This window comes from Chaetura pelagica, unplaced genomic scaffold (genome assembly GCF_000747805.2).
Source record: "Chaetura pelagica isolate M959 unplaced genomic scaffold, ChaPel_1.0 scaffold46, whole genome shotgun sequence".
Lineage (NCBI taxonomy): Eukaryota > Metazoa > Chordata > Aves > Apodiformes > Apodidae > Chaetura > Chaetura pelagica.
In genome coordinates, this window is record NW_009954102.1 from 4,983,138 (window position 1) to 4,996,729 (window position 13,592).

General features: G+C 36.3%; 1 protein-coding gene across 1 annotated transcript in view; it reads right to left on the reverse strand.

Annotated features, from left to right (window-relative positions):
* The window catches only part of ATAD2B (ATPase family, AAA domain containing 2B), a gene marked incomplete at its 5' end in the record, with an annotated part of 64,780 nt that extends 53,471 nt beyond the window's left edge, over positions 1-11,309 (reverse strand). Inside the window, 7 exons of the mRNA XM_010002411.1 lie at positions 260-376; positions 1,635-1,743; positions 2,311-2,413; positions 4,572-4,725; positions 5,770-5,816; positions 8,523-8,677; positions 11,262-11,309. Of these exons, the coding sequence (XP_010000713.1) occupies positions 260-376; positions 1,635-1,743; positions 2,311-2,413; positions 4,572-4,725; positions 5,770-5,816; positions 8,523-8,677; positions 11,262-11,309 (733 nt within the window). The remainder of the gene's footprint in view (positions 1-259; positions 377-1,634; positions 1,744-2,310; positions 2,414-4,571; positions 4,726-5,769; positions 5,817-8,522; positions 8,678-11,261) is intronic.
* Between the last annotated feature and the right edge of the window lie 2,283 nt (positions 11,310-13,592).

The following is a 13,592-nucleotide window of genomic DNA, read 5'->3' on the forward strand; positions in this document are numbered from 1 at the left end:
CAACTGATTTCTTGACCTCAACCCCATTCACTTCCAACCCTGAGCCCAGCACATGGCAGTACCTGCAAAGTGCCACAAGGCAGGCTGCAAATGTCTCAGCAGTCCTATTCACATGCTAAAGAAAAACAGGCAGGATGGAAGTCACTAATGCTGCATGGGAACTCTGTGAGGGATTAGTGGTCATCCACGTTTTCCCTTCCCACATTTTTCTTGGAGGTCAGTCAAGCAGAACAGTATGAGCACTGCACTAGTTCCTCACCTATTGGAGGGGCCTGGTATCTTTCAACAGTTTTTCTCTGTCTGAGATTATACGGCCGATCATTTTCTTCTCCCTCTGCTTCTTCTACTTCTATATCTCCGTCTTCTTCCTGAGACTCTGTTTGGGTAGAAAAGTGTTTTCAGAATGCTTTTACTTGATGTCAGAGCTATATTCACCCTCAAAATAAACATTTTAATGGTCGCTGGGAGTTATTCCCCTCCTATTAATTAGCACTAATTGGCAAATCACTGAACATTTGAAAATCAAGATAAATCTACAGCACATTGTCAAACTTCCTTCTAATTTCCCACAGAAGGTTCTCGAAAAGTAACAGGAGAAAAAAATGCTATCACATTAGTTTTAGTTGTAAAGTACTTTAAATACCACTTCTATCCGCTTCTTCCTTCAATAATTACCCTTCAAACTAAGAATTATGCCCACCTTCTCCTTTACTACAGGAGCCTCAGAAAACCAAACATTTGACACAGCATGAAAATAAGTACAACTTTACAACTCACAATACCATTTTTTACAAAAAATGGACACATTATATGAAGGTACCACTTAGTCCACCTATTGACAGGAGCAGTATTCCCATCCCTAATCTCAGAATTAAGACTGTATTCTTATTAATTGGGACAGACTATACCGCTTAAAGCAATTTCCGTTCAAAACTGAGTCACACTACACTGAACTCTGTATGGATCCTTGGAGTCTGACTTCTTAAGGAAGCCAAGCATGCTATTGATCATGCCAAAGTTATCCATAATCCTTTTTTTTTTTTTTCCTAAAGGACTTTGTTTTGAAACCTACTGACCAGTTTCATTTAAATTTTTTAAGGAATGCAGAATACAGCTCTGTGTGTCTACAAGCCTTCTAAAACTCAGCAGATGGATATAAAACAGAGACTGTAATTAATAACTTCCCCAGATGAAGGATGCAGAACTGATTATTACACATGGTAACTGCCAACCAGCATGAGAAAGTCAGTTAGAACATGTATAGTTACAGACTACATGCATCACAGCCTGGCTTCCAGCAGAGGATTCTTACAGGGAATATAATCAAAGCACCAACTAGTGTTATAGAAAACAGGAGTAAGTATATAACCATCTAGAAATCAGGGCTTATTCTGCTACTTTCAGATAAGCTTGCTTTTGTTTAAAGAAAACTATTTGTAGAGATCCGTAAAACTTCTCCTTCAAAAGAGGAAGAATCCTTCACTGTGTACCTACTTGAAATAGTCTTCTTAACTGGTCTATTCAGTAACTCCAAATCCAGATGCAAAACCAAATTACACAGCTATCTTACGTCGAGGAGAGCTTTGTTTTTTAAGTATTTCAGACAAACCCTTACAATCCTTTACAACCCATACCTTCTTCTTCCCCTTCTGTGGACACTTCATGGTGGTTCTGAATCCCATAGCTATTTCGCCTCAGTGATTTCCTCCTTCTTTTCACTCGAGAATACATATCCATGTTTTCCTAAAATAAAATTCACAGACACTATCAGTACTGTCCCATGTTACTTACAGTATTAGCCCACAGTTCAGGAAGTAATACTCAATACACAATTTCTAGCCCCCAAGCCTTTTTCCAACAGAGCCCTCCACAAGCAGACTACAAAAGCAGTCTCATTTAACAGGCAGTAAAATAAGCCTCTCAGACAGCACCCAGCCCATCTACTACATAGTTAACATCAGTATAGAGCTGTTATAAGGAACAATGCAGATGGCAGTTCCTGGTCCTGTTTGCAGACTACCAGAGCATATTTCAAACCCAAGGAGAATGACCACAGGACATCATGAGGGCATGACAGTCAATTCATCAGTAAAAAAAACACAACTGAGTATATATTTCTGTGAATTTTGTTTTGAATTGGAGTTTATCAAGTTGTTTAATGTTAGCAACTGAAGAGGATCTGAAACCTCTTGACAGCTACAAATGCATGAAGGCTGAAAAAGAAAAATTAAAAACACACCACCACAGAAAACCCAGCCACGCTTCCCCTGGGTATTACTTTTACCCAAATCTGAGAAGCTCTGCACTTACAAATTCTGTGTCTGTCCACATCCGTAGCCGTTCTACTTCTCCAGACCGCCTGTTTCTCCTGATGTTAATATTATCCATTTCCTGTAGGACAGCTTCAGCAGTACTGAAATACATGGAACAGTTAACACACACACACAAAATCAGTCTTAAAACAGTAGACATGCAAAACTTTTAAAATAGCAGCCAAAAACTTAACATACCTAATTCTATGGTCTGTTATGGCTATTCCAAGATCTACAAATCAGCTAAATATACAAATCAATGAAAATCTGAAAATTTTAATGTATCTTCTTAGTTTATCAATTAATTAGAAAACCAACCACAAGAAAGAAAACTGGAAGATAAATCTACAGAATATAGTTTAAAGAGCATGCAAAAGAAGAAATGCTGATGCTATTAAAATTCAGGGTTCAAATCAGGCTGTAACTTTTATTATTTTTTTTTGTTTAGTGAAAATAGTAGCATAAAAAATTGTAACTGCTTAGATGTTAGATTCTCAGAATAAGAAAGTAGAGCTTTTTACCTACATAATTATAACACTGAGAAAGAAATTAATGTCTCCGTCCCATAAGCTTTACAGCTTCTTACCTCAGAGAGACACTACTATTTATTTTTTTATAGTGTTAAATCCATAACACTTGGAATTTCATTATTCATTTTTTCAGCTCACTGCTCTACCATTTCTCATCTACTATTTAATTAGTCTACACGTTCATTATCTGAAGTATTTGTAAACAGCTGTCAAAACAATAGTAGTGTATAAATAATAACCTCGGCCAAGATGCCTCATTGCTAAGGAAGTAAACAACAGAGTATTAGCCAGGCCAAGTCAATTATTTGGCCACCTGTCCTGAACACCCAGTTACTGTTCTCTATGGCCAGTATGAACAATTTCCACTGGAATTCCACTACAATTGTAGAAGGCAAAAATGTTCAAGTCCTTTCTTCCAAGCTGTTTAAAAGTAAAGCTAAAGGGTGAGATCCTTTCTAGAAATAAGTCAATGGATGTTCTAGTCATGGAAGTCAGTGAAGTCAAGATTTCATTATGAGCACCCCTCTCAATTTTAAACAATTATTTTAAAGTATCTGTGATTTGTGACATAACCACTTAAGATAAAACCATGCTATAGTCCACTATTACATAAAATAGGGTTGGAGGGGACCTGGAAAAGTCCACCTTCTCTGCCAGACAAGAATAAACTATGAAATACCTAAATCATTCCTTACACCTTTGTCTAACCTTTTTTAAAAATCTCCAATTATTATGGGACACACTGTAATCACTGTAAGTTTATAAATAGATTTCAGTACCATGATCTTATCAAATTACAATGTTCATGGTAGACTTTTTCCTACTTTTGATGAGGAGAGGAAGATGCAACTGCAACTAGAAAAATAAATATAACTCAATATAAATTTTTAAACGGATACCAAGTAGTTACTGAGTAAACTGAAAAAGAAAATTAAATCACTAAAAGATTCACCAGAATACATTTACCAGTAAAGACCATACTTAGCAATGAAATGCTTATGTTTAATCCACTTTCCAAGCACTACAGCAAGCACCCTCTCACAGATGTGACTATCAAAACCCATTTTACAGGTGGGAAAATTAAGACATATTAAGTGACCTGTCCAGGGCCACAAAGAAATATTATTTCAAGAAAAGTATTTCTGGCTCCCATTCCTATGCTCAGACCAGACCATGCCTCCCTGTCTGACCTACTTTGTCTGCACAGTAAATGTCAAAAAGTGACACCCACCCTATGTGAATTACTAACAAATGGTTAAAAAAAAAAAAAAAAAAAGGAAAAAAAAGCTACGAACTTTTGATATTTTATGATCAAAATCATACAAGCAAAATCCAGAAAGCCTTCAAGCATCGTTGGTAATCACCAAGTTACATCACATTTAGGGTATCACTACATAAACAGGCTACTAAGAAACAAACTAGAATGTGGATTTACAGCAGGTCAGCCACTCTGCAATAACTGCCAATATACCCGATTTTATCCAGGTGTAAACACGAAGTAGCTTCCTCCTCAATCAAAATCTGGCAAGCTGCTTTGCATTTAGAGCATGGATAACTTAGGCAGTCACAGCACAGGACCCAGCCTGGAAGGCAAACCACAATCTAGCTTGCTTCAACTCATACATTCCCACAGTAAAACACAGAGATGGCACTGGAAGACAGGGTTTTCTAACTTTTAAAAAAAAAGATTAAGATGCTTTGTGAATACAACTGAAGTATTCCCACATACCTGTTTACTAGCTGATCAAACAATAAACTCTGATTCAAAGTTTCAAATCTGTTTTTCCTGGACCGACAACTTTTTCTGACTTCTATATCTCCGTTTATGCAAGCATGGTCCCCATCTCCCTTTTTTTCCCCTCGAAGGGGATGGCTTTTGAGAGCTAAGAGAAATTTGTATTACTACTTCAAAATGCAGGAAACAACATTTTTACAAACAAGAATTAATAAGAGAATACTTAGCAAGGACAATAAACCAAAAGTTATGGAGCACAACATGAGCACCCATATATTCACTAAAGAAATATTTTTTTAAAAATTCCTATCAAAGTTCTTCTACAAGCTGTCTCTTCAGACTCAAACTTGTTTCCTTGTAGGCTATCTTATTTTATAATGAAAATTTGGCCTTCAAATATCCATTTAACACTTTTTAAGGTAGCATCAATACTAAAATGCACACTTGGCTCACAGTTTCAATTCTTAGTCTTTCAAATACAGGATCAAAAGGTCAGATACATCATATTGATTGCACAAGCAGATCTATACCAGCTACTCTGTACAGTGCCAAACAAAAAGGGTTCCCACTCCTGATTGTTCCTTAGGCACCACAATAAATAATAAAAATACCAAATATGCTTAATGGATTAACACTTACATAGTCAACACAGAACTAAACAGGACAGAATTGATGAAAAAGGGACACAAAAGACAAAATTGTTATAGCTGAGATATGGAATGAGACGGCAAGTTTGTAAGTTATGAGCATATAGGGAAGTTGTTCAAGGTAGCAGAAGCTGCAGACAAGGCAGGTCTCTCTAAAGCACCAGTAGAGTTAAGTAATGTTAAGAACCATATAAGGCCAAATCTTAAATGAGCAAAGTGAGTAAGTAATCAAAGAGACCAGCTGGGAGAGAAAGGCCAAAATTATCTCATAACAGTAAATTTGGCAATTAAGGAAAACATCAAGATCATGGCCAAGAGGTCTGAATTGAGAAGAGAAATGGACTTTCATCTAAGAATGTTCCCCATGAAACAGAGAGCATCCAAGATGTTAACAGAAGAAAACTGAGCCAAAACAGTAACTTTTCTGATCAAAAAGGTCAGAGTAATCAGTGAAATTATTAAAAATATATGCAACTGAAACATCATTGACATAAACTTGTTAAATGTAAAAGTAGATACAAAAGGGTTTGCTGTAATACACTTACATAAGCTACGTCCATTTGGTAGTGTAGCACCAGGCTGAGAAGTTAACCTAGGAAACAATTACATTGAACATGCAAATAATGTTAACACTTCTTAGCCAGTGAAAATAGAACTTAGAACACAGAATGACACACCATGACTACTCAACCTTTGTGAAGACTACTTCATGCCCATTCTACTTCCTGAGGACAAAACTGCCCAATACCAATTATATGAATCCTCACAGTTATCTAAACATCTCTTTTATTAATCCTTCCAATGTCCCCTCATGCCATGTCCTACTATTAACTCTCCCCTTAAATATCAGAACAGGATCTTCATATAGCCCTTCAAAGGCAATTATGGTTCAAACATTTGGGATAAACCTATGGAAGGACAAGAAGCTGCTTTGTACTCTCACAAAAATAATAAATTTAACAATCTTATCAAGTGAAATCAACATGATCAATCTGTGTTGAGTTTACTTAGAATCAGTAAAACACATTTTCATGTTCTCTATCAATCTAATATTTTGAATTTATCTTTAAATTAACTTTTAGGAAAACTAACCCCTAATACTTCATGGTCTAAGACAAAAACATCCAGAGTTTTCTTCAATTTTATTGCATAAGCAATAGCTCCTTCATTCACTTCTTTAAAAAAATTGAAACTATTCTTATTTATTAAACATGATTTTACTAAAAGATATTTTGGAGTACAAAACTATACAACTGCTGGCAGACTTAAAAAGCAGTTTGGCGACACTACTATGCAAAAAATGAAATAAAGCCAGCAAAAGGAAAAAAAATTGTGGTTTTTTTTTTTTCTCTCTTCCACCCTCAGGAACACTAAGCACTTTGCAGATAAATGAACTGTTTTCAGTGTACACCAGTACTGGATAGGGAGGAAGAACTTGTTCTTAAACTAGGAAACTAAAATTAATTTGATGGAAAAGAGAAAAAGAAGGGGAAATCTTAATAATAACATATGCAATCTGAGCTTGAACATGAGCAAGAGTTCAGCAGACAACAGAGTTCAACTTAGAAGCACAGAAGGTGTGGGCTTTGCCATTATTGTCCGAAGAAACATATAACAAGTCCTTACAAAACAACGGTAACCTAAGAATTTTTGCAAAGGTTGGGCAGCAACACAGAAAACCTCATTTACAAAAACCATATCCACAGCCAACTTTCCAGTAAGATTGTTCTAGTCAGGTATTTTAAGCATTTTGGCAATCAGAACTGAAGAAGTGAAATTTAAATATAATAAAGGTTTAGCAATAAAACTTTTGGGGAAAGGTTTTGTGAGTCAAGATCAGTATTATTAAGCCTAGTGATTTGGATTTTGGTAGACAACTAAAAACCTAAGATGCAAAGACATGTCACAATGGGTTCTACAGGAGTAATAACATGAGTTTCAGTTTTAGCTGAATTTCATTTGACAGTGATCTAAATTAAGTATTTCTTTAGCTCTTAGGACTTCTAAAAGGTACAAGTCTATACCTATAAACACAAGAAATAAGGTGTGTGAATTTCAACATATTCCCAGATGACCATGGCACATAATGCACAATATTTATTTTGCTCTGTTTTAAAAAGGACAAACAAGCAAAACAAGAGATCTATTTTAAGATTTTTGTAGTTTTAAAATGTATTTCATCCTAGCAGATGACAGTTCAGTAGTGAATTACAGTCACCCTTCCATACAAAGCACTGTAAGAACCATTTTGATTTGTACATAAACATGAAATATGTATCTACAAAAGAATCAGTATTATCTGAAAGCTCATGTCCCAGGAACAGACTGTCTGCACTATCTCATAATTACCTGTAATCATGTGAAGTGCCTTCTGAAAACAAGAATGTTTTGTAAAGTATGATTAGCAGTTATAAAATGAAACCAATTACTTGTATTTTGAATTATAAAAATGTGTAAGATTAAGGCTGTATTTCATAGAATCATAGAATGGTTTGAGTTGGAAGGGACCTTCATGATCACCTAGTTCCGACCCCTCTGCATGGGCAGGGACACCTCCCACCAGCCCAGGCTGCTCCAAGCCCCATCCAACCTGCCCTTCAACACTTCCAGGGAGGGGGCAGCGACAGCTTCCCTGGGCAACCTGGGCCAGTGTCTCACCACCCTCACACTAAAGAATTTCTTCCATGTGTCTAACTTAAATCTCCCCTCTTCCAGTTTGAAGCCATTGGCCCTTGTCCTCTCACTACAAGTCCTTGTAAAAAGCCCCTCCCCAGCTTTCCTGTAGGCCTCCTTCAGGTACTGGAAGGCCACTATAAGGTGTCCCCAGAGCCTTCTCTTCTCCAGGCTGAACTGAACTATTTAATAAAATAATTTACTTGAGTCCTTATAACTAATCAGGGAAGAGAGGCTGAAAACAACAATGGAAAGAATCTTGACCATTATCCCTTCCCTAAATATGATAATACCAGTTTCCTAATTAAAATGTCACATTGACTTATAGCTTGAGTACATAAAAAATATCAGCTAAGTCACTACATTTGGTTGTATCAAGAATCTAGAATTTAGATTGCATCTCAATTTAAATTACTTTCCATTTTTGCACAAATTTGCATAGAAAGGAAACACAGATGTGAGGACTGATGTAACCCACGTTCCTGGAGTCTTAATCTAAAAGAAAAGAGCATGCTTCAAAAAGACCCTCTTGAGCATGAGCTGCAGCTCACTGCTGAAACAGCACAAGAGGGTAAACAATATAGGAAAAATTGGCAAGATCTCATTTTTCTTGTGGGAAAATTACCTGGACTGTCCAGTTGAGATGCTCCATTCCTCTCGCTGCGCAGTACTGCGTGATTTTGATTTGTCTTTGCACACAGGATCAGCATGTTTTGAGGTACGTTTGGCGGGAGGAGATATGTGGCTATCACTCAAACTAGCATCACTACCTTCATCTTTCTGAAAAGGGAGGAAAAAAAAAAGCATCAAACTACACTTAATCAGCTCATCTGTATTTAACCTTACAGAAAAAGAGGAAACTCGTGCCCAGTAAAAGTGAAGTCTCTATCCAACTCTTGGTAAACCGCTTGTGTGAAATATCAAAAATCATTATTCTAAAAGCATTATTGGAAAATATGAAAATACTTACTTTTCAATATAAACGTTTTGTAAAATATTTTACATTTCTGAACAAGTATCCTTGTTCTCTAACCCACTGTGTTTTTGTATGTGACCCTGCTCCTCTTACATTACTTGCAAAGAACGAATTGTGCCAATATAAAGAAAAAAGGACTGAGGAAAATAAATATGCTTAGAAACATGGAATTAAGTTATTCTACTGACACTGTCTTTGAAGTGCTTAAGAAGTCACACTATGCTCCTCCTTCTTTTAACAGTTTTGCAATACCTTGTCCTCTTCTTCAGACCATGAAACACATAGCTAGGAGTAACTGAAAGTGGACTTCATACTTTGACGGCACTTTTTGTCTACTGTGTTCATTAACAGCTTTGTATACACTAACAACTTAGGCCCAGCACCTCTAAGAAGCACCTAAACACTACTGGAGGGTTGTGGGGTTTTTTTTCTCTTGTGCTTATCAGAGGTAATGTAGGCAGAAACTCAAAGAGAGGCAGCAAGGGATTACTTCAGAGATGTACACAAGAAGCGGACAAACAGCAAACTTTGGAGGATCTGCTCTGCTAAGGTGAACTACAAATTAAAAAAAAAAAAAAAAAGTAGTGTCAAGATTCTATAAAGCACAAATTTTATCTTATGGAAACAGTCTTGATTACAAAACACTAAATATCCTCTCTTGCAACAACAGAGTAAGAATTTCTGAATACTATGGTCCAGGAACTACCAGTAAAAACAAAAGATAATTTTACTGATATGCAAGGAGATTATCATGGAAGTCCCATTTATTCATCAGGCTTATTACCAACAACAATCTGATTTGTGCTCCAGATAATTCAGTATCATGATGTCTCACATACTCAAGAAAATAAAATTGTAAAAAGAAGTATTTTTCTTAACAGAGGAAGACTGATCCAAATGTACAGATGCAGCTCAACAAAACAGCACCACTGAACACAGGATGGATGCCCAGGCACTCCCCTGCCTGGCTACACAGCACCCCTCCAGTCTCCTCTGATCATCTCCTGATGGTTCTCTGGCCCACCCATAAACTGAATCAACTCACAAAAGATTCAGAAGTTCACTTTCCATCTCTTAGACTAGCTTTCTACCTGCTTAGTGAGCTGAATCATTTCAATGAGGGATCATACCAGTACAAAAGATAAAAGGCAAGGACAGAACCACTGTCTGCAGGAACAGAAAGCTGAGAGTGGAACAGGCTCACTAAATCATGCCTTAACATTTACCTTATCATATATAACTATGTTAAAAAAAAAAATCTAATTTATGTAAAACATATAGATGCACATTTAACAAACACTGTGATACTGAATACTTGTAACACTTATAAATTAATAAACATGCTATTCATTACTATATAGTGTTTATTTACTGATTATGTTGTGTGATTTTAATTTATATGATAAATACTTGTAAATACTTTTGATAATACTAAAAATACTAAACACTAAAAACTAGTATTAAATACTAACCAGCCCATGTTCACATATCATTTTAGAAATAGCCTTAAATTTGACAACTGTCAGCCTGTGAAAGTTAATCCAGGGAAAAAAAGAGGTCTATATTAAGATTCAATCTTAGGACTCATTTAACCCTAGTAAAAAAAAACAAAACACAAAAAAGCCCACAAAAAGCACACACACACAAAAAAAAAAAACAACAAAAAACAAACAAACACAAACACCACCACATAAAAACAAAAACCCAACAAACCCAAATCCACACTTCTTTCTTCCTCATTACTTCACTTCTTCAGGAAGTATACTCATGTAACACAATATTTATCCTAGAAGGTAATATTTAAAACTTTAAATTAAATGAAGCAGAATTTGGGATCTAAAACTAAGACTTAGTTCTAAGTGGCAGTGAGGTAACTATCACCATTCCTAAATATAGTACACCTGCACCTTGCATAGCATGGTAAAATACATTTTCCATGTAAAATATGTTTTCCAGCTGTTTTGTTTAACACCCTGCAACTACAAAAGACCCAACTTTTTCACAAAATGTTTGTAGTGTATATATTAACTTCTGAACACTGTAACCATCTGTGCACATCTTTTCTGCTTTAATCAGCCACAAGTATGTGTGGACTTACAGAAAGACATGGTTGCTACGTCAGTTTTAGTTACTACTTGCTTAAACAACAAGAGCTACCCTGTGCAGGATAGAAGCAGAGTTTCAAGGGAAGCCACAGAACCAGTTTTAAACCGGCTATGCGAGACAGAGAAAATGAAGCTAAGGAAAAGGAACAACCACGTAAGGAAGCTTTACAAGGGCTAACATTAAAGTTATTTTGTGAGCAATGAAATTCATAATGCCTAGATTCCTGTACTCCAGATCTACCCTTTCCCATGCAAAAAAAAACAAACTCCCACAATCTCCCACATTTCTCTGTATTTCCTCCAGTTCCTTGCCTCTGGTGCCCCAGTCCCAAAATTAGCTTGTATTCCTCATTTTTCCTGTCTATTTATTGGTGAAAGGCAGTCCAGCAAAGTGGTTAGTTCTGAGCTATGTGCATGCCAAGTGGTCAGCTGGCAGGTACAGATTTAATAAGACTCATAAAATGTATCTCCGAGATCTCTGAGTATCTCTGGCGTCTCTAATAATGTCAAATTACCAGACACTGGCCAATAGCTTTAAACAGTGGAAGGGGCAGACTTCACTGTGACCACCATCAATGTGATCATATCAGTGTAGCTGCCTAAGGACCCAGACTAGCAAGTTGTTTACTTACTAAAGGCAGTAATTTCTGGTTATTCTTTGTTTAGGATATTATTTTCAGTTGAGACTTGTTTATCTGCATTTGAACTCTACACGGTAACTTAGCAAGTACAAAGCAAGACTAAATTTTAGGAGTCAAGCCCAAATATTAAGTTATTACAGCTGCTGTAGAAGATGCACTAACATACAAAATGTTTTACTGTGAAGTAGTGACAAAGCTGCTATAATAAGAAATAATTGAAATTTCAAATACATTAATAACAACCCAAGCTTCATTTCCATTTAACAGACAATCTTGAAAATTTAAGCTCTAGGGAATCAAATCACACCTAGACTGCCATCCAGAACTTCCACATACCTACAGTAAAATATGGAGATGGAGCTTTCATTACACTCAAGAGATTAGCCAAACTGGGATATGCTAGAACAAGAAAAGAAATTAATTTCATTCTGAGAAGCCTTCACAGAGAGCAAGCAGTATATGAACCACCTCTTCCCATTTATAGCAAAAGAGCCCTAACGATTCCACTGCACTCAACTTGCTCCCTCAAGTAACTGGGTCTCGACACATTCCTACCTTCAATGATTAAAAATAGTACTTCAGTTTCAACCTAGAAACTTATTACTTACCAGTACACCAAATGAAAACGTACAGGGACTAGCATGACAAATGTATAATACAAGCATCAAACTTAAAAATTACGAAATTAATAATGCAAGTGCAGAAGTAGGAACCAATGCACTGAACTCAAAGCTCCTAAAACAACACTGGCACTGAAGCAAATGCTCTCACATGCTGAGAGAATGCAGAGAATACAAATTAATAAAATCTTAATCATGTCAGAAATTGCCTGTAAGCTTACCAAAGTCACAAAGAAAAAGCAAGCACTGAAGAATGAAAAAATTAGTTTACATAGTGTCAGGAAGGACAAAGAAGTAAAGAAAATATAGTGCAACTGTACTGACCTAACAGAAACAGAGACACCCACAAAACTCCAGATGCAATGCAGAACAAGAAGAACCCAGCACAGGGTCTTACATAAAACACTAATAATGAGTAAGGAAATAAGTGGAGTTAACATAATACCATCTGTGGTCTAGACTGGCAAAACAGTCTTCATTATCTTAGGATTCAAGAGTAAATTGCAGTGTGACAGCTGAATGAATACAGCAAAACTAGGTGTTGAGCTAAGTAAGACTCAACAGCACGAGTCTTGCAGAGGTAGTGGAGCAAATTCTGGTAACCTGCCTTCACTGAAAGCAGTTCAATGATGGTAGCAATAATTTAGAAACCAAATCTAAAATTAATAATAAATTCAGATACATACTTATCTGTTTTCTCTAGTTTGTATGAAAAAGAAAAAGATGGAAACATGTTTATTAAAATATACACATTAGTAAACAAGCCACAAAAAAACAGATAAATATTACCTGCAGTCCATTCCATATCCATCCCTAACTTTCAAAATAATACTTTGATACTAACAGAGCTTTATTTAGAGCATTTAGAGAGAAGTCCTTCATTTTTGTAAGAACACAAGCTAGTAATCAAGGAATAACAGTGGTTTTCCTACTAAATCTATCCTCTTTGCAAAAAAGTGGCTACAGTGAAGGGCACCCATACTAAGAGAGTCTTCACTGAGAAGGGCTTACCTTACCCTGGGTGTAACCCAGGGATCAGCCACCTAAAATATGATAGTGGATTAATTTTCAAGTTAAAAAACAGACACTCCTAGCATGTGGAAGTGGGGGAGGGTAAGGTTTGTTCTGGTTTTGGTTTTTTTCTTGTGGTTTTTAAGTTGAATCTCCTGGCCAAGAGAGTATCTAAGGAACTCCTTCTTACTACACTGCTGGTCTGAACATCCTAAAAAACCATCATCCAGTAGTCTTAGTAACACAGGATGAGTACAAACCAACTCTATCACTGTCATCTCAAGTACATGAAGGCAAGTTTATAAAGTTTTTGGGTAAGGGATGACATAACATCCCAACTAC